The sequence below is a fragment of the Pristiophorus japonicus genome, chromosome Y (assembly GCF_044704955.1).
Source record: "Pristiophorus japonicus isolate sPriJap1 chromosome Y, sPriJap1.hap1, whole genome shotgun sequence".
Taxonomy (NCBI): domain Eukaryota; kingdom Metazoa; phylum Chordata; class Chondrichthyes; family Pristiophoridae; genus Pristiophorus; species Pristiophorus japonicus.
This window is the reverse complement of record NC_092011.1, coordinates 39,052,308-39,077,693: the sequence shown is the minus strand read 5'-3', so window position 1 is coordinate 39,077,693 and position 25,386 is coordinate 39,052,308. Positions and strand designations below refer to the sequence as shown.

The 25,386-nt window shown below is 49.7% G+C and overlaps 1 protein-coding gene across 1 annotated transcript in view; it reads right to left on the bottom strand.

The window, feature by feature from the left end:
* The window catches only part of LOC139241096 (low-density lipoprotein receptor-related protein 1-like), a 440,653-nt gene extending 415,667 nt beyond the window's left edge, over nt 1-24,986 (bottom strand). The window contains 1 exon segment of the mRNA XM_070869785.1: nt 24,537-24,986. Within this exon segment, the coding sequence (XP_070725886.1) occupies nt 24,537-24,609 (73 nt within the window). The 5' untranslated portion in view covers nt 24,610-24,986.
* Nucleotides 24,987-25,386: the final 400 nt, after the last annotated feature.

The window sequence follows — 25,386 nt, the reverse complement described above, 5'->3', positions numbered from 1 at the left end:
CTCGAGGTGCTCAGCGCCCTCCCGGATGCTCTTCCTCCACTTGGGGCAGTCTTTGGCCAGGGACTCCCAGGTATCAGTGGGGATGTTGCACTTTATCAGGGAGGTTTTGAGGGGGTCCTTGAAGCGTTTCCCGCTGCCCACCTTCTTCACGGCAAACGAGCCAGAGTTCCGAGTAGAGCGCTTGCTTTGGGAGTCCTGTGTCTGGGGCATGCGGACGATGTGGCCCTGCCCAGCGGAGCTGATCGAGTGTGGTCAGTGCTTCAATGCTGAGGATGTTGGCCTGGTCGAGGACGCTAACGTTGGTGCGTCTGTCCTCCCAGGGGATTTGCAGGATCTTACGGAGACATCGTTGGTATTTTCCAGTGACTTCGTGTCTACTGTACATGGTCCATGTCTCTGAGCCATACAGGAGGGTGGGTATCACTACAGCCCTGTAGACCATGAGCTTGGTGGTGGATTTGAGGGCCTGGTCTTCGAACACTTCCTCAGGCGGCCGAAGGTGTTGGATCTCGTCGTCTATGTCTGCCCTTGTTGACAATAGGCTCACGAGGTATGGAAAGTGGTCCACGTTGTCCAGGGCCACGCCGTGGATCTTGGTGACTTGGGAGGGGGGTGCGGGGGGCAGTGCTGTGCGGCGGAGTCAGGTTGGCGGAGGACCTTTGTCGGAGATGTTTAGTGTAAGGCTTATGCTTTCATATGCCTCGGTGGCAGATGTTGACGATGGTTTGGAGTTCAGCCTCTGAGCATCGTCCGCATACTGTAGTTAGATAGCAGAGGATAGGACGGTCTTGGATCTTGCCTGGAGGCAACGAAGGTTGAACAGGTTCCCCCTGATTCTATAAATTTAGTTCCACTCAAGCTAGGAGCTTGTTGAGCGCGAGATGGAGCACTGCAGCGATGAAGATCATTGCGCAGTCCTGCTTGATCCTGGTCCAGACCTGGATTGGGTCTGTGGTGGATCAGTACCACCCCTCCGATAGGGCGGCGCTCCCCCAGTACATAGAAAATAGGTGCAGGAGTAAGCCATTCGGCTCTTCGAGCCTGCACCACCATTCAATATCATGGCTGATCATGCAACTTCAGTACCCCATTCCTGCTTTCTCTCCATACCCCCTGATCCCTTTAGCCGCAAGGGTTACATCTAACTTCCTTTTGAATACATCTAACGAACTGGCCCCGACAACTTTCTGTGGTAGAGAATTCCACAGGTTCACAATTCTCTGGGTGAAGTTTCTCCTCATCTCGGTCCTAAATGGCTTACCCCTTATCCTTAGACTGTGACCCCTGGTTCTGGACTCTCCCAACATCGGGAACATTCTTCCTGCATCTAACCTGTCCAATCCCGTCAGAATTTTCTATGTTTTTATGAGATCCCCTCTCATTCTTCTAAATTCCAGTGAATATAAGCCGAGTCGATCCAGTCTTTCTTCATATGTCAGTCCTGCCATCCCGGGAATCAGTCTGGTGAACCTTCGCTGCACTCCCTCAATAGCAAGAATGTCCTTCCTCAGATTAGGAGACCAAAACTGAACACAATATTCCAGGTGTGGCCTCACCAAGGCCCTGTACAACTGCAGTAAGACCTCCCTGCTCCTATACTCAAATCCCCTCGTTATGAAGGCCAACATGCCATTTGCCTTCTTCACCGCCTGCTGTACCTGCATGCCAACTTTCAATGACTGATGTACCATGACACCAAAGTCTCATTGCACCTCCCCTTTTCCTAATCTGTCACCATTCAGGTAATAATCTGCCTTCCTGTTTTTTCCACCAAAGTGGATAATCTCACATTTATCCACATTATACTGCATCTGCCATGCCCATTCACCTAACCTGTCCAAGTCACCCTGCAGCCTTCTTAGCATCCTCCTCACAGCTCACACCACCAGGCTTAGTGTCATCTGCAAACTTGGAGATCCGCCCCTCCGACAGTGCGGCGCTCCCTCAGTACCGCCCCTCCGGCGCTCCCTCAGTACCGCCCCTCCGGCGCTCCCTCAGTACCGCCCCTCCGGCGCTCCCTCAGTACCGCCCCTCCGGCGCTCCCTCAGTACCGCCCCTCCGGCGCTCCCTCAGTGCCGCCCCTCCGGCGCTCCCTCAGTGCCGCCCCTCCGGCGCTCCCTCAGTGCCGCCCCTCCGGCAGTGCGGCGCTCCCTTAGCACTACACTGGCAGTGCCAGTCTAGATTGTGTGCGCTCAAGTTCCTAGAGTGGGTCTTGAACGTACAACCTTCTGACTCAGGAGAGTGTGCTGCCCACTGAGCCACAGCTGACACTGAAGAGCAGACAGGAGTTCTCCCCAGTGCCGAGGCCAATATTTATCCCTCAACCAACATCACTTAGAAATAAATGCAAGTCCTTTTGCTGTACTGCAATGCATTGTAAACTCGTGCCAGTGTCCTAGGCCCAACCATCTTCAGCTGCTTCATCAATGACCTTCCCTCCATCGTAAGGTCAGAAGTGGGGATGTTCGCTGATGACTGCAACATTCGTCACACCACCCTTGTGGGGAACAGAAGGGTTGTTCAGTGGAAATACTCCTTCACAGGTCGACAGCTGGTGTCCATACACAGCGGCACTCCACAACAGGATCTCGTCGGGGCTCAATATTTGCAAGCCAGATACTGCAGCTCTGTCAAAACTTCACCATTTCTCACACCCGAGAGAACCATCTCAAGGTTGCTTTGAAGAAAAAAATCATTTCTGCACCAACCTCAGGACGTCCACAAGCGTTTTACAGCCAATGAATTTTTTTTTGAAGTGTGGTCACAGTTGTAATGTGGGAAATGCAATTTGCGCACAGCAAGCTCCCACAAAAAGCAACGTGATAATGACCCAATTATTTTTTTTATTATAAAGTGGTGTTGTTCAGCACCGCCCCTCCGGCGCTCCCTCAGCACCACCCCTCCGACAGCGCGGCGCTCCCTCAGCACCGCCCCTCCAACAGCGCAGCGCTCCCTCAACACCGCCCCTCCAACAGCGCGGCACTCCCTCAGCACCGCCCCTCCAACAGCGCGGCGCTCCCTCAGCACCGCGCCTCCGACAGCGCGGCACTCCCTCAGCACCACCCCTCCGACAGCGCGGCACTCCCTCAGTACTGAGGGTCAGCCAGAATCGTGTGCTCAAGACTCGGTAATAGGGACACAATCCATCCGACCTTCTGACTCAGAGGCGAGAGAGAGTTGAGCAGTGACTATGGTTATGGCAATTTGATGACCATGTTTGCACTGGCAGAATTTCTCATCACCACGGCCTCCAAAACCAATCTCTCATTCAGTGACAGACAAGCGCTGTACAAACTACAAGTCACTTCGAATCACGTCACCCACTGCCCTAATTCATCGCAATCTCTCTCCCACCTCGGCTGCAGACTAAACGAGCGTAGAGATTACATCCAGCCCGACCCTTGGTTCTCCCGCACGTTTCAACGTGGACTCACGGTTCACAAGCGGCCGATATCGTAGACTAGACACAACAATCCTCTTTTTGGGAGCTCACGCCACAATATACACCAGAAGTGCTCTGACATTCTGGTCCAATCAGATAAAAAACCAAAGCTTGGCCTCCCTGTGTACCAACAGTCCAGGCGAGAACAAAACGCAAAGATAATAGCACGTTAACATGTGGGGCTCGGGACTGGGGAGACGTGACAACACTGATTAGGTTCAGCATTGGCAGTCCCTCGGAATCGAGGAAGACTTGCTTCCACTCTAACAATGAGTCCTTAGGTGGCTGAACAGTCCAATACGGGAACCACAGTCCCTGTCACAGGTGGGACAGATAGTCGTTCAGGGAAGGGGAGGGTGGGACTGGTTTGCCGCACGCTCCTTCCGCTGCCTGCACTTGGTTTCTGCACGCTCTCGGCGACGAGACTTGAGGTGCTCAGCGCCCTCCCGGATGCACTTCCTCCACTTAGGGCGGACTGGTCTTTGGGCCAGGGACTCCCAGGTGTCGGTGGGGATGTTGCACTTTATCAGGGAGGCTTTGAGGGTGGTCCCTTGACGTTTCCTCTGCCCACCTTTGGCTCGTTTGCCCGTGAAGGAGTTCAGAGTAGAGCGCATGTTTTGGGAGTCTCGTGTCTGGGGCATGCGAACAATGTGGCCCGCCCAGCGGAGCTGGTCGAGTGTGGTCAGTGCTTCGATGCTGGGGATGTTGGAATGGTCGTGAACGCCAACGTTGATGCGTCTGTCCTCCCAGGGGATTTGCAGAATCTTGGAGACAGCGTTGGTGGTATTTCTCCAGCAATTTGAGGTGTCTACTGTACATGGTCCATACCTCAGGCATACTGGAGGGTGGGTACCACTACAGCCCTGTAGACCAAGAGCTTGGTGCCAGATTTGGGATGAGAGATTTGATTAGCTTCGCACCATATGGCATGGTGGGAGATATACTTGCTTTGGAGGCAGTTCAGAGAAGGTTCACTCGGTTGATTCCGGAGATGAGGGGGTTGACTTATGAGGAAAGGTCGAGTAGGTTGGGCCTCCACTCATTGGAATTCAGAAGAAGGAGAGGTGATCTTATGGAAACGTATAAGATTATGAGGGGGCTTGACAAGGTGGATACAGAGAGGATGTTTCCACTGATGGGGGAGACTAGAACTAGGGGGCATGGTCTTAGAATAAGGGGCCGCCCATTTAAAACTAATGAGAAATTTCCTCTGAGGGTTGTAAATAAGAACCCAAGAGCATAATAGGAGCAGGAGTCGGCCATTCTGCCCCTCGAGCCTGCTCCGCCATTTAATACGATCATGGCTGATCCAATCATGGACTCAACTCCACTTCCCTGCCCACACCCCATAACCCCTTATTCCCTTATTGGTTAAGAAACTGTCTATTTCTGTCTTAAATATATTCAATGTACCAGCTTCCACAGCTCTCTGGGGCAGTGAATTCCACAGATTTACAATCCTCAAGAAATTCCTCCGCATCTCAGTTTTAAATGGGCGGCCCCTTATTCTAAGACCATGCCCCCTAGCTCTAGTCTCCCCCATCAGTGGAAACATCCTCTCCACATCCACCTTGTCGAGCCCCCTCATAATCTTATACGTTTCCATAAGATCACCTCTCCTTCTTCTGAATTCCAATGAGTAGAGGCCCAACCTACTCAACCTTTCCTCATAAGTCAACCCCCTCATCTCCGGAATCAACCGAGTGAACCTTCTCTGAACTGTCTCCAAAGCAAGTATATCCTTTCGTAAATATGGAAACCAAAACTGCACTCAGTATTCCAGGTGTGGCCTCACCAATACCCTGTATAACTGTAGCAAGACTTCCCTGCTTTTATACTCCATCCCCTTTGCAATAAAGGGGAAGATACCATTGGCCTTCCTGATCACTTGCTGTACCTGCATACTTTCCTTTTGTGTTTCATGCACAAGGACCCCCAGGTCGCACTGCACTTTGCAATCTTTCTCCATTTAAATAATAACTTGCTCTTTGATTTTTTTTCTGCCGAAGTGCATGACCTCACACTTTCCGACATTATACTGCATCTGCCAAATTCTCTGCCTCAGAGCTGCAGAAGCCGGGACAGTGAATATATTTAAGACAGAAAGAGACAGTTTCTTAACCGATAAGGGAATAAGGGGTTATGGGGAGCGGACGGGGAAGTGGAGCTGAGTCCATGATCAGATCAGCCATGATCGTATTAAATGGCAAAGCAGGCTCGAGGGGCCGAATGGCCGACTCCTGCTCCTATTTCTTAACTTCTTCTGAGAAGAGAAAGGTGTGGCTTAACAAGACAAAGAGGGCACAGATTTGAAGCAATCTGCCAAAGCGACATGAGCAACCAGCAGTCAGGATTTGGAATTCACTATCTGAAAGGTCAATCACCAGCGGGCACAGATTTAAGACGTTTGGCAGAAGAATTAGAAGAGATGTAAGGAAATATCTTCTTTTACGCAACGAGTGGCTCGGATTTGGAACGCACTGCCTGATAGAGTGGTGGAAACAGATAGTAGCCTTCAAAAGGAGAATTGGATAAATACTTGGAGGAAAAAATTATAGAGAGAATTGTACAGCACAGGAGGCCACCATTCGGCCCATCGAGTCAGAGCCATTCTTTTCAAGAGCCGTCCAGTCAGTCCCACTCCCCCTGCTCTATCCCCATATCCATTCATTTTTTCTCCTTCACTTATCTATCCAACTCCCTTTTGAAGGCTACTATAGAATGTGCCTTCACCACTAACAGGCAGCGTGCTCCAAATCTTACCCACTCACTGTGTAAAAGGGGATTTTTCCCTCATCTTCCCCTGGTTCCTTTACCAGTCACCTTCAATCTGTGCCCTCTGGTTACTGATCCTTCAGCCACTGGAAACACTTTCTCCCCGATCTACTCCATCAAAACCCGCTGTCAAATCTTCTCTGCTCCAAGGAGAACAATCAACCCCAGCTTCTCCAGTCTCCCCACGTCACTGAAGTCCCTCATCCCCTGGAACCATTCTGGTAAATAGGGGAAGGAGCAGGGGCGAGTGGGACTAAGTGGGTCATTAACAAGGATATACTTTCCATAGAGGGAGTGCAACCAAGGTGCACCAGACTGATTCCTGGGATGGGGGAGGATTGCCCAATGAGGCGAGATTGAGCAGACTAGGCCTATAAGGTTCACTAAGTTGATTCTGGAGGAGAGGGTTGACTTATGAGGAAAGGTTGGGCCTATACACATCGGAGTTCAGAAGAATGAGAGGTGATCTTATTAAAACACAAGATCATAGGGGGCTTGACAAGGCAGAGAGGACAATTCTGTCTCTCAAACCATCTACCCTTCAATCTCTCAAACCATTTATGGAGTACTGCAGTATTGTATACAGTTTTGGTCTCCTTACCTAAGGAAGGATATACTTGCCATTGAGGGAGTGCAACGAAGGTTCACCAGACTGATTCCTGGGATCTAGGGGGGGGGGGGGATTATCCTATGGAGGAGAGATTGAGCAGACTGGGCCGATATTCTCTAGCGTTTAGAAGAATGAGGGGTGATCTCATTGAAACATACAACATTCTTAGAGGGATTGACAGGGTAGATGCAGGGAGGGTGTTTCCCCCAGGCTGGGGAGTCTAGAACCAGGGGTCACAGTCTCAGGATAAGGGGTCGGCCATTTAGGACTGAGATGAGGAGGAATTTCTTCACTCAGAGGGAGGTGAATCTTTGGAATTCTCTGCCTAGAGGGCTGTGGAGGCTCAGTCGTTGAGTATATTCAAGGCTGAGATAGATAGATTTTTGGATATTAAGGGAATCGCGGTATATGGGGATCGTGCGGGAAAGTGGAGTTGAGGTCGAAGATCAGCCATGATCTCATTGAATGGCGGAGCAGGCTCGAGGGGCGGAATGGCCAACTCCTGCTCCAATGTTATGTTATGTTCTCCTCCAAATAGATGGGCCAAATGGCCTCCCTTCAACACTGCTATTCAGAGCTGCCGATACTCTTTCCCTCTGAGTATGAGCTGCACAGAGAGCATCAGAGGTATCCGCTCGTGGGGAAAGGAAAAGATTAGTACACGCCGAATCCCTCGGAGATGCAATCATTTCCCTTCCCCCCCCCCCCCCCCCCCCCACCCAGACAGACAGTCTTCGAGGGGCTACTTGGTTAAGAAAACAAATTGTTCGCAACTGCAGTGAAGAATGTGATGGGATTACACGGGATATACAGCACAGAAACAGGCCATTCGGCCTAACCAGTCCATGCCGGCGTTTATGCTCCACTCGAGCCTCCTCCAGTCTTTCCTCATCCAACTATCAGCATAACCCTCTATTCCCTTCTCCCTCATGTTTGTCCTGCCTCCCCTTAAATACATCAACACTATTTCTCATGTATACATGTTAATGGATGTACTGTAACACTAGACCACTATGTACCTTTACCCTGTATACACTATACCTGTACACCAGAGGGTGCTGCTGCTGGGGACTTAAGAGTCACCTGTACATGGCAGGTAACCCAGTATAAAAGGGGGTTCACCTCTGGGTGTCCTCACTCTAGGAGCTGCAATAAAGGACAACGGTCACTACAGTTCAAGTACTATACCCTTACCTCATGGAGTCATTATTAGAGTGCTTGCATATACAACAACTATTTGCTTCAACCCCTCCCTGTGGCAGCGAGTTCCACATTCTCACCGCTCTCTGGGTAAAGAAGTTTCTCCTGAATTCCCCATTGGATTTCTGGGTGACTCTTATATTGATGGCCTCATCCCCACAACTGGAAACATTCTCTCTGTATCCGCTCTATCAAAACCTATCATTTTAAAGGCCTCTATTAGTTCACCCCTTTCAAGAGAAAGAGACCCAGACTGTTCATCCTTTCCTGATACGTCTAACCTCGCATTTCTGGTGGGTTGTGGTTAGGTTTGAGGTTTAACATTTTCAAATTTCACCCAACCCAAACCCATCTGTTTTTGGGGGTTAAAATTCCTCTCATCATCTCCAATTCTGGGCACTGCACTTTAGGGAGGGTGTGAAGGCCTGGGAGAGGGTGCAGAGGGAGATTGACCAGAATGGTCCCGGGGGGATGAGGGACTTCAGTGACGTGGGGAGACTGGAGAAGCTGGGGTTGTTCTCCTTGGAGCAGAGAAGGTTAAGGGGGAGATTTAATAGAGGGGTTCACAATCAGGAGGGGTTTTGATGGAGTAGATCGGGGAGAAACTGTTCCCGGGGGCAGGAGGGTGGGGTAACCAGAGGGACACAGATTGACGATAATCGGCGATGGAACCAGAGGGGGAGATGGGGAGAATGTGTTTACGCAGCCAGTTGTTGTGATCGGGAACGCGCTGCCTGAAAGGGCGGTGGGAGCAGATTCAATCGTGACTTTCAAACCGGGAATTGGGTAAATACTGGAAGGGGAAAAATTCACAGGGCTGTGGGGGAAAGGGCAGGGGGGAGTGGGACTGATTGGGTCACTCCGTCACAGAGCCGGCACAGCACGGGCAACGATGGGCCCAATGGGATCCTCCTGTGCTGTAATCTAAGGTAAATTGAGAAGCAGTGATTCCAATTGTTTTTTTTTTTTTAAACAAGAATCCGAGGGCTGGAATTGGAAAAACTGTAAACTACAGGAAGGCTCCCGAGTATGAGAATCTTCCCTGCACCCTTTCCAGTGCCTCTACATCCTTTTTATTCACTGGAATTTAGAAGGATGAGGGGGAATCTCAAAAACACAAAATTCTGACGGGACTGGACAGGTTAGATGCAGGAAGAATGGTCCCCATGTTGGGGAAGTCCAGAACCAGGAGTCACAGTCTAAGGATAAGGGGTAAACCATTTAGGACCGAGATGAGGAGAAACTTCTTCACCCAGAGAATTGTGAACCTGTGGAATTCTCTACGAGAGTTGTTGAAGCCAGTTGGTTAAATATATTCAAAAAGGAGTTAGATGTGACCCTTACAGCTAAAGGGATCAAGGGGTATAGAGAGAAAGCAGGAATGGGGTACTGAAGTGAATGATCAGCCATGATCTTATTGAATGGTGGTGCAGGCTCGAAGGGCCGAATGGCCTGTTCCTGCACCTATTTTCTATGTTTATAATATGGAGACACTAACTACATGCAGTGTGGTCTAACCAAGGTTCAATACAGGTTTAGCATAACTTCCCTACTTTTCAATTCTGTCCCTCCAGAAATAAACCCTAGTGCTTGGTTTGCCCTTTTTTTTTAATAAATAAAACGGCGTTGCCAACCTGTGTCACAACCCAGACACCATCCAGTGGCATTCATCATCCTCCCCCCACTCCATTTCAACATTCTGTGGGCATGTTATAAGGTTGAGTGACGCCAAGTAAGAGTGTGCGTGTGCGAGAAGAATCCAACTTCCCACAGGCCATGTTAAAAAAAAAACTACATTTCTCGGCGCTTTGAAGGAACTATTGATTCTGAACTCAGAAGTGAGGGAGATTTGGGGAGAAATGCAGAAAATAAAAACCCAACTTGCATTTATATCGTGCCTTTCAACACCTCAGGATATCCCAAAACACTTTACAACCACAAGTACCTTTTTTGGGAAGTGTAGTCACTGTTGTAATGTGGGAAGCGTGGCATTCGATTTGCGCACAGCAAGCTTCCACAAACAGCGGTGTGATAATGACCCAGATCTTCTGGGCTTGTTTTAATCTACATGACTAAGGTTGAGGGGTAAATATTGGCCCCAGGACATCAAAGAGAATTTCCCTACTCTTAGAAATAGTAGCCACGGGACATTTTATGTCCATCCGAGAGCATAGAAGGGGGCCTTGGTTTAACATCTCATCCCAAAGACAGTGGGGCGCTCCCTCAGTACTGCCCCTCTGACAGTGCAGCACTCCCTCCGTACCGCCACTCCGACAGCGCAGTACGGTGCTCCCCCGGTACTGCCCCTCCAACAGTACGGCGCTCCCCCGGTACTGCCCCTCCGACAGCGCAGTGCGGCGCTCCCTCAGCACCGCCCCTCCGACAGCGCAGTGCGGCGCTCCCTCAGCACCGCCCCTCCGACAGCGCAGTGCGGCGCTCCCTCAGCACCGCCCCTCCGACAGCGCAGTGCGGCGCTCCCACAGCACCGCCCCTCCGACAGCGCAGTGCGGCGCTCCCTCAGCACCGCCCCTCCGACAGCGCAGCACTTGGGAGTGTGTGTTGCAGGCTCTGGACGGGGCTTGAAACCACGGCCTGGACACTCGGGAGGCGAGAGTGCTGCCCACTGAGCTGCGCATTCCCATCCGGTTCCACAGACTGAGCCAGACCTCTAGGTGAAACGAGTGTGAAAGTCAGTCGATGCTGGGATTTCAACACTGGTGTCCTTGTCTGGGAGTGCACCGATCTGGAGTCGCTACTGCGGTACTGTATAAAAGTCTCCTATTGGCATTCAAAGCAAGTAACCTGCCTCTCCTGCAATCCGACAATGGGGACCATTCAAGGACGAAACAACAACTGTTTCCAAAGTTTTGTTAAACTTCCACTCGAGTTCAGAAGATGTTGCAGCTCATGGAATATGAATGCAAGCTCATTAAGCTAAGCACGCTCTCCGCAAGTTTCGGCACTGAATAACAAACCTCACCTCTCCCTTCCTCCCTATCCCAACAATAACTGATGCGATACAAAATATTGCTGCAGCCCAAGTATTAATCTCTCAATTCCAGAATTATTGCCCCCAGGAGCAAAGGGATCGCTCATAGAATGTCTATAGTACCTCATGTCGCCTTTGAACCTTCTGCCAATTGCCTTAAATCTGTGTCCTCTAGTTCTCGACCCTTCCACCAATGGGAATAGTTTCTCTCTCTCTCTACTCTGTCCAGAACCCTCGTGATTGTGAACATCTCGATCAAATCTCCTCTCAACCGTCTCTACTCCAAGGAGAACATAGAAACATAGAAAATAGGTGCAGAAGCAGGCCATTCGGCCCTTCGAGCCTGCACCACCATTCAATATGATCATGGCTGATCATTCATCTCAGTACCCCTTTCCTGCTTTCTCTCCATACCCCCTGATCCCTTTAGCCTTAAGGGCCATATCTAATTCCCTCTTGAATATATTCAATGAACTGGCCTCAACAACTCTGCAGCAGGGAATTCCACAGGTGAACAACTCAGTGAAGTTCCTCTTCATCTCAGTACTAAATGGCCTACTCCTTATCCTAAGACTGTGTCCACTGGTTCTGGACTTCAACATCGGGAACATTCTTCCCATATCTAACCTGTCCAGTCCCGTCAGAATCTTATACGTTTCTATCAGATCCCCTCATCTTTCTAAATTCCAGTGAATAAAGGCCCAGTTGATCCAGTCTCTCCTCCTAGGACAGTCCAGCCATCCCAGGAATGTGTCTGGTGAACCTTCACTGCACTCCCTCAATAGCAAGAACGTCCTTCCTCAGATTCGGAGACCAAAACTGAACAGTATTCCAGGTGAGACCTCACCAAGGCCCTGCACAACTGCAGTAAGACCTCCCTGCTCCTATACTCAAATCCTCTCGCTATGAAGGCCAGCATACCATTTGCCTTCTTCACCGCCTGCTGTACCTGCATGCCCACTTTCAGTGACTGATGAACTATGACACCCAGGTCTCGTTGCATCTCCCCTTTTCCTAATCTGCCGCCATCCAGATAATATTCTGTCTTCGTGTTTCTGCCCCCAAAATAGATAACCTTACATTTATCCACATTATACTGCATCTGCCATGCCCTGCCCACTCACCTAACCTGTCCAAGTCACCCTGCAGCCTCTTATCCTCCTCACAGCTCACACCGCCACCCAGTTTAGTGTCATCTGCAAACTTGGAGATATTACACTCAATTCCTTCATCTAAATCGTTAATGTATAGTGTAAAGAGCTGGGGTCCCAGCACTGAGCCCTGCAGCACACCACGAGTCACTGCCCGCCATTCTGAAAAGGACCCGTTTATCCTGACTCTCTGCTTCCTGTCTGCCAACCAGTTCTCCATCCACGTCAGTACATTACCCCCAATACCATGCGCTTTGATTTTGCACACCAATCTCTTGTGCGGGACCTTGTCAAAAGCCTTTTGAAGGTCCAAATACACCACATCCACTGGTTCTCCCTTGTCCACTTGGCTCAAAAAATTCCAGAAGATTCGTCAAGCATGATTTCCCTTTCATAAATCCATGCTGGCTTGGTCCGATCCTATCACTGCTTTCCAAATGCGCTGCTATTTCATCCTTAATGATTGATTCCAACAACCCCAGCTTTTCCAGTCTCCTCACGTCACTGAAGTCCCTCATCCCCCTGGGACCATTCTGGTCAATCTCCCTCTGTACCCTCTCCCAGGCCTTCACATCCTCCCTAAAGTGCAGTGCCCAGAATTGGACAATACCGCAGGTGAGGCTGAACCCCGTGTTTAATACAGGGGGTTCATAACTTCCACACTTGATCATCATCATAGACAGTCCCTCGAAATCGAGGAAGACTGCCTTCCACTCAGAGTTCTCAGGTGACTGAACAGTCCAATACGAGAGCCACAGTCCCTGTCACAGGTGGGACAGATAGACGTTGAGGGAAGGGGAGGGTGGGACTGGTTTGCCGCATGCTCCTTCCGCTGCCTGCGCTTGGTTTCTGCACGCTCTCGGCGACGAGACTCAAGGTGCTCAGCCCCCTCCCGGATGCTCTTCCTCCACTTAGGGCGGACTGGTCTTTGGCCAGGGACTCCCAGGTGTCGGTGGGGATGTTGCACTTTATCAGGGAGGCTTTGAGGGTGGTCCCTTGTAACGTTTCCTCTGCCCACCTTTGGCTTGTTTGCCCGTGAAGGAGTTCCGAGTAGAGCGCTCGCTTTGGGAGTCTCGTGTCTGGGGGACCATGCGGACAATGTGGCCCTGCCCAGCGGAGCTGGTCGAGTGTGGTCAGTGCTTCGATGCTGGGGATGTTGGCCTGGTCGAGGACGCTAACGTCGGTGCGTCTGTCCTCCCGGGGGATTTGCAGGATCTTAGAGAAATCATGGAGTCGAGCATCCCACAAGCCTTTTTAAACTGCTTTCTCAACCTGCCCTGCCACATTCAATGATTATGCACAGATCTCCCCACCCCCAGGTCTCGGTTTGTGCATCCCCTTCAGGATTGTACCTTTTAGTTTACATTTCCTCTCATTCTTTCTACCAAAATGCATCATTGCACACTTTTCTGCGTTAAACTTCCATCTGCCACGTGCCCACCCATTCCACCAGCCTGTCTATCTTCCTGAAGTGTATCACATTCCTCACTTTCCCATTTGTCATCTGCAAATTTTGAAATTGTGCCATATACAGCCACGTCCAAGTCATTAATCGAGAAAAGCAGTGGTCCCAGTACCGATCCCTGGGGAACACTGTATACCTTCCTCCAGTCCGAGAAACAACCGTTCACCACTACTCTCTGCTTCCTGTCAGAGCCAATCTCGATTTTATCCCAGGGCTCTAACTTTGCTGCGAGCCTATTACGTGGCACTTTGTTGAATGCCTTTTGGAAACCCATGTATACCACGTCATCCGCATTGCCCTCATCAACCCTCTCTGTCAGCTCATCAAAAAACTCAATCAAGTTGGTTAAACACAATTTGCCTTGAACAATTTCATGCTGACTTTCCTTAATTGGAAAGTGTGAGGTCATGCACTTTGGCAGAAAAAAAATCAAAGAGCAACTTATTATTTAAATGGAGAAAGATTGCAAAGTGCTGCAGTACAGCGGGACCTGGGGGTACTGGTGTATGAAACACAAAAGGATAGTATGCAGGTACAGCAAGTGATCAGGAAGGCCAATGGTATCTTGGCCTTTATTGCAAAGGGGATGGAGTATAAAAGCAGGGAGGTCTTGCTACAGTTATACAGGGTATTGGTGAGGCCAATTGGTGAGTACTGCGTACACTTTGGTTTCCATATTTACGAAAGGATATACTTGCTTTGGAGGCAGTTCAGAGAAGGTTCACTCGGTTGATTCCGGAGATGAGGGGGTTTGACTTATAAGGAAAGGTTGAGTAGATTAGGCCTCTACTCATTGGAGTTCAGAAGAATGAGAGGTGATCTTATGGAAACATATAAGATTATGAGGGGGCTTGACAAGGTGGATGCAGAGAGGATGTTTCCACTGATGGGGGAGACTAGAACTAGGGGGCATGATCTTAGAATAAGGGATCGCCCATTTCGAACTGAGATGAGGAGGAATTTCTTCTCAGAGGGTTGTAAATCTGTGGAATTCACTGCCTCAGAGAGCTGTGAAAGCTGGGACATTGAATGGATTTAAGACAGAAATAAACAGTTTCTTAAACGATAAGGGGATAAGGGGTATGGAGAGCGGGCAGGGAAGTGGAGCTGAGTCCATGATCGGATCAGCCATGATCGTATTAAATGGCGGAGCAGGCTCGAGGGGCTGTATGGCCGACTCCTGCTCCTATTTCTTATGTTCTTAATCCACCACTATTCAAGTGACTTAATTTTGTCCCTGATATTTCTTTCTGAAAGTTTCCCCCAGGTTAAACTGACTGGCCTGTAGTTGCTGGATTTATCTTTACACCCTTTTTCTGAACAATTGCAGACTTCACTAAGATTTTACGGTTTTCAGAATTGGTCACCTGGCACAATAATGCAAAGCTCACTGATGCAAGAAATCTCAATGTTTTAACACGTTACACATTCACTTTCAGGCAAAAGTAATGTTTGCCAGTGGTATATTCATGCAATCTCTCGCCGTACAACTGGTTTGCAAAGAAATCACCGGCTTTCAAATACAAGGGCCAGTATACAGCGGGACGAAATGTCACAGAACAAAATGGAACAGAGGCATTCGCACAGTTCAAACCAGGGTGTGCCAAACTGCTTCAGCAAGTATAATCCTAGCAAAACTTTACTGAAACTTTGCTTTGGTTTAAAAGACTTGGATTTATATAGCACTTTTCACAACCACCAGACGTCTGAGCTTTACAGCTGATGAAGTATTTGCAGCGCAGTCACTGTTGTAATGTGGGGAAACGCAACCGCCAATTTGCACACAGCAAGCTTCCACACAGCAGGGTGATAATCAAACTAAAAAAGATTATCTGGGTCACTGAGGGATAAATATTGGCCCCAGGACACTGGGGATAACTCCTCTGCTGTTCTTAGGAAATAGTGGCCATGGGACTGTTTACATTCGCTCAAGCTAGAGCAGACGGGGCCTCGGTTTAACATCTCATCTGAAAGACGGCCCCCTCCGACTGCGCGGCGCTCCCTCAGCACCGCCCCTCCGACTGCGCGGCGCTCCCTCAGCACTGCACTGGAGTGTTAGCCTAGATTTTTGTGCTCAAGTCCCTGGAGTGGGACTTGAACCCACAACCTTCTGACTCAGAGGCGAGGGTGCTGCCCACTGAGCCACAGCTGACAGTCATACATCCTGTGTCCACTGTGCACTGGGAATCGAGGTCAAACTGAACTGGAAGAGGAAAAACAGATGACCACCCCTCCCGCTCCCGAGTACAGATTATCTGGTTACCATATCGCTGCTCATGGGATCTTGCGGTGCGCAAATTGACTGCCGCCTTTCCTACATTCCAAGTGACTGCTTTTTATTTTAAATTACTAAGTATGTAATTGGCTTTGGGACGTCCTGAAGTCCATACGGAAAGAATTTGGGTTGCAGATACTATAGAGTAGTCCTCAACCGAAAATGCGTTTCAAGCACTTCGAGACATATTTTCCAGTGATGCACTAATACTTATGCAGCACGATTTGGCAAGAACCGCAGCTCACCGCAACGGGCAGTTGCGTTTCAAACATTGATTTAGGTCTAATGATATACACCGGTACCATTTCATTCACACCACACAAGTGCCAGGCAATGACTATCTCCAACGAGAGAGTTTAACCACCTCTGCTTGACATTCAACGGCATTACCATCGCCAAATCCCCATCAACATCCTGGGGTTCACCATTGACCAGAAACCCAACTAGACCAGCCACATAAATACCGTGGTTACAAGAGCAGGTCAGAGGCTGGGTATTCTGTGGCCAGTGTCTCACCTCCTGACTCCCCAAAGCCTTTCCACCATCGACAAGGCACAAGTCAGGAGTGTGATGGAACACTCCCCACTTGCCTGGATGAGTTGCAGCTCCAACAAACACTCGAGAAGCTCGACACCATCCAGGACAAAGCAGGCCGCTCGATGGGCCACGCTACCCACCACCTCCATCACTCACTCCCTCCACCACTCACTCCCTCCACCACCTCCAACACTCACTCCCTCCACCACCGGCGCACCGTGGCTGCAGTGTGCACCGTCTACAAGATGCACCGCGGCAACTCGCCAAGGCTTCTTCGGCAGCACCTCCCAAACCCGCCACCTCTACCCGCCTCGAGGGACAAGGGCAGCAGGCGCATGGGAACACCACCCCCTCCACGTTCCCCTCCCAGTCACACACCATCCTGACTTGGAAATATATCGGCCGTTCCTTCATCGTCGCTGGATCACAATCCTGGAACTCCCTCCCTAACAGCACTGTGGGAGCACCTTCACCACACGGACTGCAGTGGTTCAAGAAGGCGGCTCACCACCACCTTCTCAAGGGGCAATTAGGGATGGGCAAATAATGCTGGTCACATCCCAGAAAGAATTTTTTAAAATTCATACCCTTTTCATAATATAAGAATTAGGAGCAGAAGTCGGCCATTCAGCCCCTCGAGCCTGCTCCGCCATTCAATACGATCACGGCTGATCTTCGACCTCAACTCCCACTTTCCCGCCCGATCCCTCGATCCCCTTAATATCCAAAAATCTATCGATCTCAGCCTTGAATATACTCAACGACTGAGCCTCCACAGCCCTCTGGGGCAGAGAATTCCAAAGATTCACCAGCCTCTGAGCGAAGAAATTCCTCCTCATCTCAGTCCTAAATGGCCGAGCCCTTATCCCGAGACACAAACATAGAAAATAAGTGCACGAGTAGGCCATTTGGTCCTTCGAGCCTGCACCACCTTTCAATGTGATCATGCAACTTCAGTACCCCATTCCTGCTTTCTCTCCATACCCCTTGATCCCCTTAGCCATAAGGACCACATTTAACACCCTCTTGAATATATCCAACGAACTGGCCTCAACAACTTTCTGTGGTAGAGAATTCTACAGGTTCGCAACTCTGGGTGAAAAAGTTTCTCATCATCTCGGTCCTAAATGGCTTACCCCTTATCCTTAGACTGTGACCCCTGGTTCTGGACTTCCCCAACATCAGGAACATTCTTCCTGCATCTAACTTGTCCAATCCCGTCAGAATTTTATATGTTTCTATGAGATCCCCTCTCACTCTTCTAAATTCCAGTGAATATAAGCCTCGTCGATCCAGTCTTTCTTCATGTCAGTCCTGCCATCCCAGGAATCAGTTTAGTGAACCTTCACTGCACTCTCAATAGCAAGAATGTCCTTTCTCAGATTAGGAGACCAAATTGCACACAATATTCATGGTATGGTCTCACCAAGGCCCTGTACAACTGCAGTAAGACCTCCCTGCTCCTATACTCAAATCCTCTCGCTATGAAGGCCAACATGCCATTTGCTTTCTTTACTGCCTGCTGTACCTGCATGCCAACTTTCAATGACTGATGTACCATGACACCCAGGTCTCGTTGCACCTCCCCTTTTACTAATCAGTCACCATTCAGAATAATTTGCCTTCCTGTTTTTGCCACCAAAGTGGATAACCTCACATTTATCCACATTATACTGCATCTGCCATGCATTTGCCCACTCACCTAACCTGTCCAAGTCACCCTGCAGCCTCTTAGCATCCTCCTCACAGCTCACACCGCCACCCAGCTTAGTGTCATCTGCAAACTTGGAGATATTACACTCAATTCCTTCATCTAAATTATTAATGTATATGTATAATGTAGACTGTGACCCCTGGTTCTAGACTCCCCAGCCCAGGGAGGAACACCATCTCTGCATCTACCCTGTCGATCCCCCTCAGAATCGAGTGTGTTTAATAAGCTGCCTTGTGTACAAGTCAAATCGTTAGCACTGCAGGAGGAGTTATACTGGTGACTGACTGGATCAAACTCCCGTTCCTTGATCATTCCCATCCCCCTAACATTTTGCAAGCTGCCTTTGAAAGTCTAGTGCTCCCGAGGCCAGGAAATAACTGCTGCTTGAAATCACCCCGCCCTTCAGCAAGTAAAAGTTGCAGAGCACGAAGATATTCTTCGCATCAAGCTCCGAGCACCACATGCGGTTATTAAAAGAATGTGAAACTTTCAGTGTCGTTTATAGGAGTCAGGAAGTTACTCGATTACATGCATGCGCAGTTAGAGATTGGGCTTTGCATTTATACAGAGCTCACTGCTCAATCATCCAGGTTCCTGCGGCACTTGAAAAAGGACTTTCCTTTCACCACCTCGGGATGTCTCAAATCGCTTCACGGCCAATGCAGTATGTTATTGAACAGTAAGCACTGTTGTAATGTAGGAAACGTGGCAAGCTCACACAAACAGCAATGTAATATTACCCAGCTAAGCTGTTTTAGTGACGTTGGTTGAGGGATAAATATTGGCCCCAGGACACCGGGGAGAACTCCACACATCCCCTGCTCTTCAAAATAGAGGCAGTGGGATCTTTTACATCTACCCAAGGGGGCGCACGGGTCATTGGTTTAATGTCCCATCTGAAATACCGCCCCTCCGACAGCGCGGCGCTCCCTCAGCACCGCCCCTCCGACAGCGCGGCGCTCCCTCAGCACCGCCCCTCCGACAGCGCGGCGCTCCCTCAGCACCGCCCCTCCGACAGCGCGGCGCTCCCTCAGCACCGCCCCTCCGACAGCGCGGCGCTCCCTCAGCACCGCCCCTCCGACAGCGCGGCGCTCCCTCAGCACCGCCCCTCCCACAGCGCGGCGCTCCCTCAGCACCGCCCCTCCGACAGCGCGGCGCTCCCTCAGCACCGCCCCTCCGACAGCGCGGCGCTCCCTCAGCACCGCCCCTCCGACAGCGCGGCGCTCCCTCAGCACCGCTCCTCCGACAGTGCGGCGCTCCCTCAGCACCGCCCCTCCGACAGCGCGGCGCTCCCTCAGTACTGCCCCTCCGACAGCGCGGCGCTCCCTCAGTACTGCCCCTCCGACAGTGCGGCGCTCCCTCAGTACCGCCCCTCCGACAGCGCGGCGCTCCCTCAGTACTGCCCCTCCGACAGCGCGGCGCTCCCTCAGTACTGCCCCTCCGACAGTGCGGCTCTCCCTCAGTACTGCCCCTCCAACAGTGCGGCACTCCCTCAGTACTGCCCCTTCGACAGTGTGGTGCTCCCTCAGTACTGCCCCTCCGACAGGGCGGCGCTCCCTCAGTACTGCCCCTCCGACAGGGCGGCGCTCCCTCAGTACCGCCCCTCCGACAGCGCGGCGCTCCCTCAGTACCGCCCCTCCAACAGCGCGGCGCTCCCTCAGTACTGCCCCCTCAGCACCGCACTGGGAGCATCAGCCTAGTTTTATGTGCTCGAGTACCTGGAGTGGGACTCGAACCCACAAGCTTCTAACTCAAGAGGCGAGGCTGCTACCCACTGAGCCACCCACGGCAGGCGCTGCAAGAGACGGAACGAGTGGTAAAACACATTGCACAACCTGTGTTATTGAACGCTCCAGTAAACCTCATTTTCTTTCCATTGGCCCCAGGAAACTTTGGCCCAACTAATTTGGATCACGCACATCTTACACAAAAAGAAAGGATGACTCACAGTCAAGTGTGTCATCGCACTTGAGGGAGGAGGAGGAGAGGGTAAAAAGAGACAAAATGTTCACTGTTAGTGACATTGTTACTGCTGTTAAATAATTTGGATAAACCAGTAACGATTAATTATCAGTTTAATACTAATAAACCGGGGGTACAATATTGCCACTTCAAGTACGAACTGTTTTAGAAGACTGCATGACTTGCCTGGGAAAGATTTCATCTTCGCTACTCGAGATGGAACATTTCGAAACAGTGCAACAATCCAAATTGTGTTCTTTCCCAATTTACATCGATTTACTTCCAACACGTATCAGGCTTGGATTAGACTCTCGCGCACCCTAGTCTTAATCGGAGTGCAGCGAAGGTTCACCAGACTGATTTCTGGGATGGGGGGGGGGGGGATTGTCCTATGAGGAGAGATTGAGCAGACTGGGCCGATATCCGAGTGTTAAGAATGAGGCGATCTCATTGAAAAACACAACATTCTGAGGGGGATTGACAGGGTAGATGCAGGGAGGATGTTTCCCCCCCCCCCCCGGGCTGGGGAGTCTAGAACCAGGGGTCACACAGTCTCAGGATAAGGGGTCGGCCATTTCGGACTGAGATGAGGAGAAATTTCTTCACTCAGAGGGTGGTGAATCTTTGGAATTCTCTGCCCCAGAGGGCTGTGGAGTCTCAGTTGTTGAGTATATTCAAGACAGATCGATAGGTTTCTGGATATTTAGAGGATCAAGGGATATGGGGACAGTGCAGGAAAGTAGAGTTGAGGTCGAAGATCAGCCATGATCTCATTGAATGGCAGATCAGACTCGAGGGGCCGACTGGCCGCCCCCAATTCTTATGCTCTGAGACACTTGACCATGTAACCCAGGCCGACATCTCGTCTGCCCCATGCTACACCTACACCACGAATACGCTTGTCCAGAGAATACAACCGCTACACTAGCCAAGACATGCCGATCCAGGCTGACTTGAAACAACCTACCACCAACCCAGTCTCAAACCTAGGCGGCCATTGCTACACCAGAAGCTTTGGCCTGGATATTGATATTTGATTTGCTAATGGCATGTATTTTGCTTCATGGGTTCTTTGCTTAAGAATTCATAGCAACACATTGTTCATAAAACTAGTTCTTAATAGCAAAGGTTTAACAATCACACTACTTATGGTCTACAGGGCTGTAGTGATACCCGCCCTCCTGTATGGCTCAGAGACACGGACCGTGTACAGTAGACACCTCAAGTCGCTGGAGAAATACCACCAACGATGTCTCCGCAAGATCCTGCAAATCCCCCGGGAGGACAGACGCACCAACGTTAGCGTCCTCGACCAGGCCAACATCCCCAGCATCGAAGCACTGACCACACTATCAGCTCCGCTGGGCAGGCCACATTGTCCGCATGCCCCAGACACGAGACTCCCAAAGCAAGCGCTCTACTCGGAACTCCTTCACGGGCAAACGAGCCAAAGGTGGGCAGAGGAAACGTTACAAGGGACCACCCTCAAAGCCTCACTGATGAAGTGCAACATCCCCACCGACACCTGGGAGTCCCCGGCCCAAAGACCAGTCCGCCCTAAGTGGAGGAAGTACATCTGGGAGGGCGCTGAGCACCTCGAGTCTCGTCGCCGAGAGCATGCAGAAACAAAGCGCAAGCAGCGGAAGGAGCGTGTGGCAAACCAGTCCCACCCTCCCCTTCCCTCAACGTCTATCTGTCCCACCTGTGACAGGGACTGTGGTTCCCGTATTGGACTGTTCAGCCACCTAAAGACACGTGTTTAGAGTGGAAGCAAGTCTTCCTCGATTCCAAGGGACTGCCTGTGATGACGACAGCACATTACCAGTTCATCCACTAAGCTCACAACTGCATACCTCATCGTGGATGACCGAGACCCAAGTGGCTGGGGTTTTATTGAGTCTTGTGAACATCACGTGACTGGCTGATCCACTCACAATGCAACAGCTCTTCCAACCTGAGAGCATGCTCACCAGTGCACACATTACTGCTACCACCACACCAAAGACAGCGACTTCAACAAGAGGTCCCACCTTTCAAATGAGGCGTCCAACCGATGATGTCCCCTTCTGACCCTCTCTCGGGTGGGGGCGAAAGATCCCACGGGCCATTATTTCGAAGAGCAGGGGTAGGGAGTTGTCCCCCAATGTCCTGGGGCCAATATTTATCCCATTACCTCCCGACGAAACGACCCATAACCAGGCTAACTGTGGGATCTTGCTCTGCGCACGCGTCCAGCAAAGTTTACAACAGCGATTATGCTTCGAGGAGTGATTAGTTGGCCGTGAAGTGTTTTGGCATGTCTGAGGCCCGAGGGAAGTGAAAGGCTCTGTACAAATGCATGGTTCCCTTCCCTTTTCTCTCTGTACAAGGTGATTGATATTAAACATCCACCCCCAAACATCCCCAGAAAGAGAGAGACAGCATTAAAAGCCATCCTGTTATTTCAGCGCCCAAGGTCAGAAATCGGCCATGAAATTAAATTTGTTTGACATACCATCAGTTACGTGGTACTCTCATTAAATGGCCAGCCGCAGACAGTAAACAGAGAACAGATTTTTCCTTCAAAGGAGAAATGCAATTGCAGTCCTGGAAATAAATTAGATTAACTGCATTTTAGATTAGCAAGTGTCCATGAATGCAGAAATAGTGTTTGCATTTTGTCCAACCAGCCAAAATAGGACTAATTCAGCATTTCAGGATCGCCAGTACATGGGTGAAGCGTTTTTTTCCTATTTGATATATCTAGGTGGAACAGTACTGCTTTGATTCAATTCTGCTCATGGGTAGGAGGTGATGGAGAAAAGGCCGTTGACACAGATTCCCACAGCCTCAAACTAGCCCAGAACCACAAGAAATGCACAGTTTCTTTTCAAATATATGCAACAGATTTCTTCTTAAAAACCCCCCAACCATCCTGAAAATTGTCAAAAAATTAATACTGTAGCAGATTGGAGTCCCATTCCTTTACTGCAAATCACTCGCCTCAAAAAGAGGGGAAAATTCTACCATTAATCTTTGCAACAGAATATAATCAGGAACAATTAATTCAGATCCAACAGGATTTATTGCACACACATCTGTCCATAGGCCCAACATTTAAACATTCGAAAAGATGAAAGCAGGAATGTTTTTGGGCACATATTTTAATTGAGAGATTAAAAAGATTTCAAATTGCAACTGTGAGGGTCAGACATTCTGCATTTAAACGTGTAATATATATATTCTAACAAATTTTCCCCACAATGCAACTATCCTTATATCTTCAAACAAAAAAAAATTGCACATTTTGTTGCAACAACCCTTTTATTCTCAAGAAAATTGCACTGCCAATTGGAGAAGTCAAACTTTTTACATTTAAAGGGTAAACAAACATACATGCCAAGAAAACAGGAATATTTTTGTGCTTGTATGCAACCATCTTATTCAACAAAACCAGCATTGTAAATTGCAAAAAAGAGATCAGGTTTTTTTTGCATTTAAGAATACAATGCTATTGCAACTCCATACGTGAAGAAATCCCTATCTATTTTGTTATATAGATACACACACTAACGAAATAGATGGGGATTTCTTGACACATATGTAGTAACAACATTGCATTCTTATAAAGCATTGCAAACAACAAAAAAAGCCTCAGATTTTCTGCATTTATTATGCATATATCTATATACATTTTAACAAAATAGGGAATTGCTTTGCACAAATGTATTTGCAACAGCCTTCCCATTCTTTAAAAAGAAAATGTCTTATGCAGAAAAAAAAGGCTGAGACTTCTCATTTATTATGCATATATCTATATACATTTTAACAAAATAGATAGGGGGATTGATTTGCACATATGTATTTGCAACAGGCTGCTCATCCTTTTTTTTTAAATTTGCCTTTTGCAACAACAAAAAAAAGGCTTAGACTTCTGGCATTTATGACTATATCTACCTTGATTTTAACAAAATTGACACGAGTTGGTTTTTTTGCACACATGTAGTTGCAAACTGCAAAAAAAAAAATGTAGTTGCAAAAATAAAAACCCTTGCCCCAAAAAATTTGCAAAGGAAGGATGAGATTTTTTGTCATTTGCTGTGATTGCAGTGGGAGGGACAAAGTGCATTTATTTTGTTGGGGTTGGAGGAGGGAGGAGGGAGGGGGGGGGGGGGTCTTTAATCATTTTTTTTTTAAATCCCCAACACGCAGATTGAAGAGTAAAGCGCCCAGGCGCACTGCAGTGGGATTGCAAAGACACTCTGGCACACAAAAACAACAACAACAAAAATCCCAATTCAACAACAACAACAAAAAAAAAAAGAAATGCAAAAATCTAACGGGTGCACCAGGAGCAATGCAGAGGGGCAACTTTCTTGCATTTGAAAAAAAAAAAAAAAAATGTGATTAAATTTACAAAAAAAAAAAGCAGCTTACCTTCTGCCGGGCGGGTGGGCGACAGAGCTTGCACGCAAATCCCCAGTGAGAGCAGCAATCCCAAGCAATGCATGTTTTTCGCCTTTTGCAAAACGCTAAATGCAACAATAATAATCCGTGCAAAACAATTGGGAGGGGGGGGGGGGGGTTTAATAGGCGCCCCTTCTGACAGATTTGCAGCAGCAGCAGCAGCGGCGACACAGCGGCTCCCTTTGACCCGGGGATGGGGACTTCATTTGTGTTGACCAAAAAAAAATGATGTCAATTGTCAGTCAAGGTGGGGGGAAAAAAACAGGTCCCCACTCGCTTTTCCTGCTCCCCGGCAACGTTTACGTTGAGAGATTTTTTTTTGGGGGGGGGGGGATGGGTTGTAAAGGTTTAAAAGAAAGATAAAATAAAGAGACAGCCCTGGGGCTCTCGCCAAAAAAAAACCACCCGCGCACCGAGCGGCTGCCGCGCTCGGTCTGAGCCCGAGCGGCGTCCGCGCCCGGCTTTTTATACCGCCGCTCGCTCCCGCCTGCCTACGTCGCGGGGTAGGGGGCGGGGTTTAGTGAGAGGGTGGGGGGGGGGGGGGGGGCGCGCCTCCCCAACGCACGTCGTGGTGTGTGTGTGTGTGTGTGTGCGTGTGGGGTTGACACGCGCACGCTGGCCGGGCTGTAAAGCGGGTGACGTAATCACGCCACCACCCACAACAAACAAACACACACACACCGAAAAAAAAAGGTGGGAGCGCGCGCGTGTGCGCGCAGGGGGGGGGCCCGCGCGTGCTCGCCGGAGAGTGGGCGTGGCCTGGAGGAGGGCCCGGGAGAGTGGGTGGTGGGTGGTGGTTGGTGGCGGTTGGCCGGCCAGC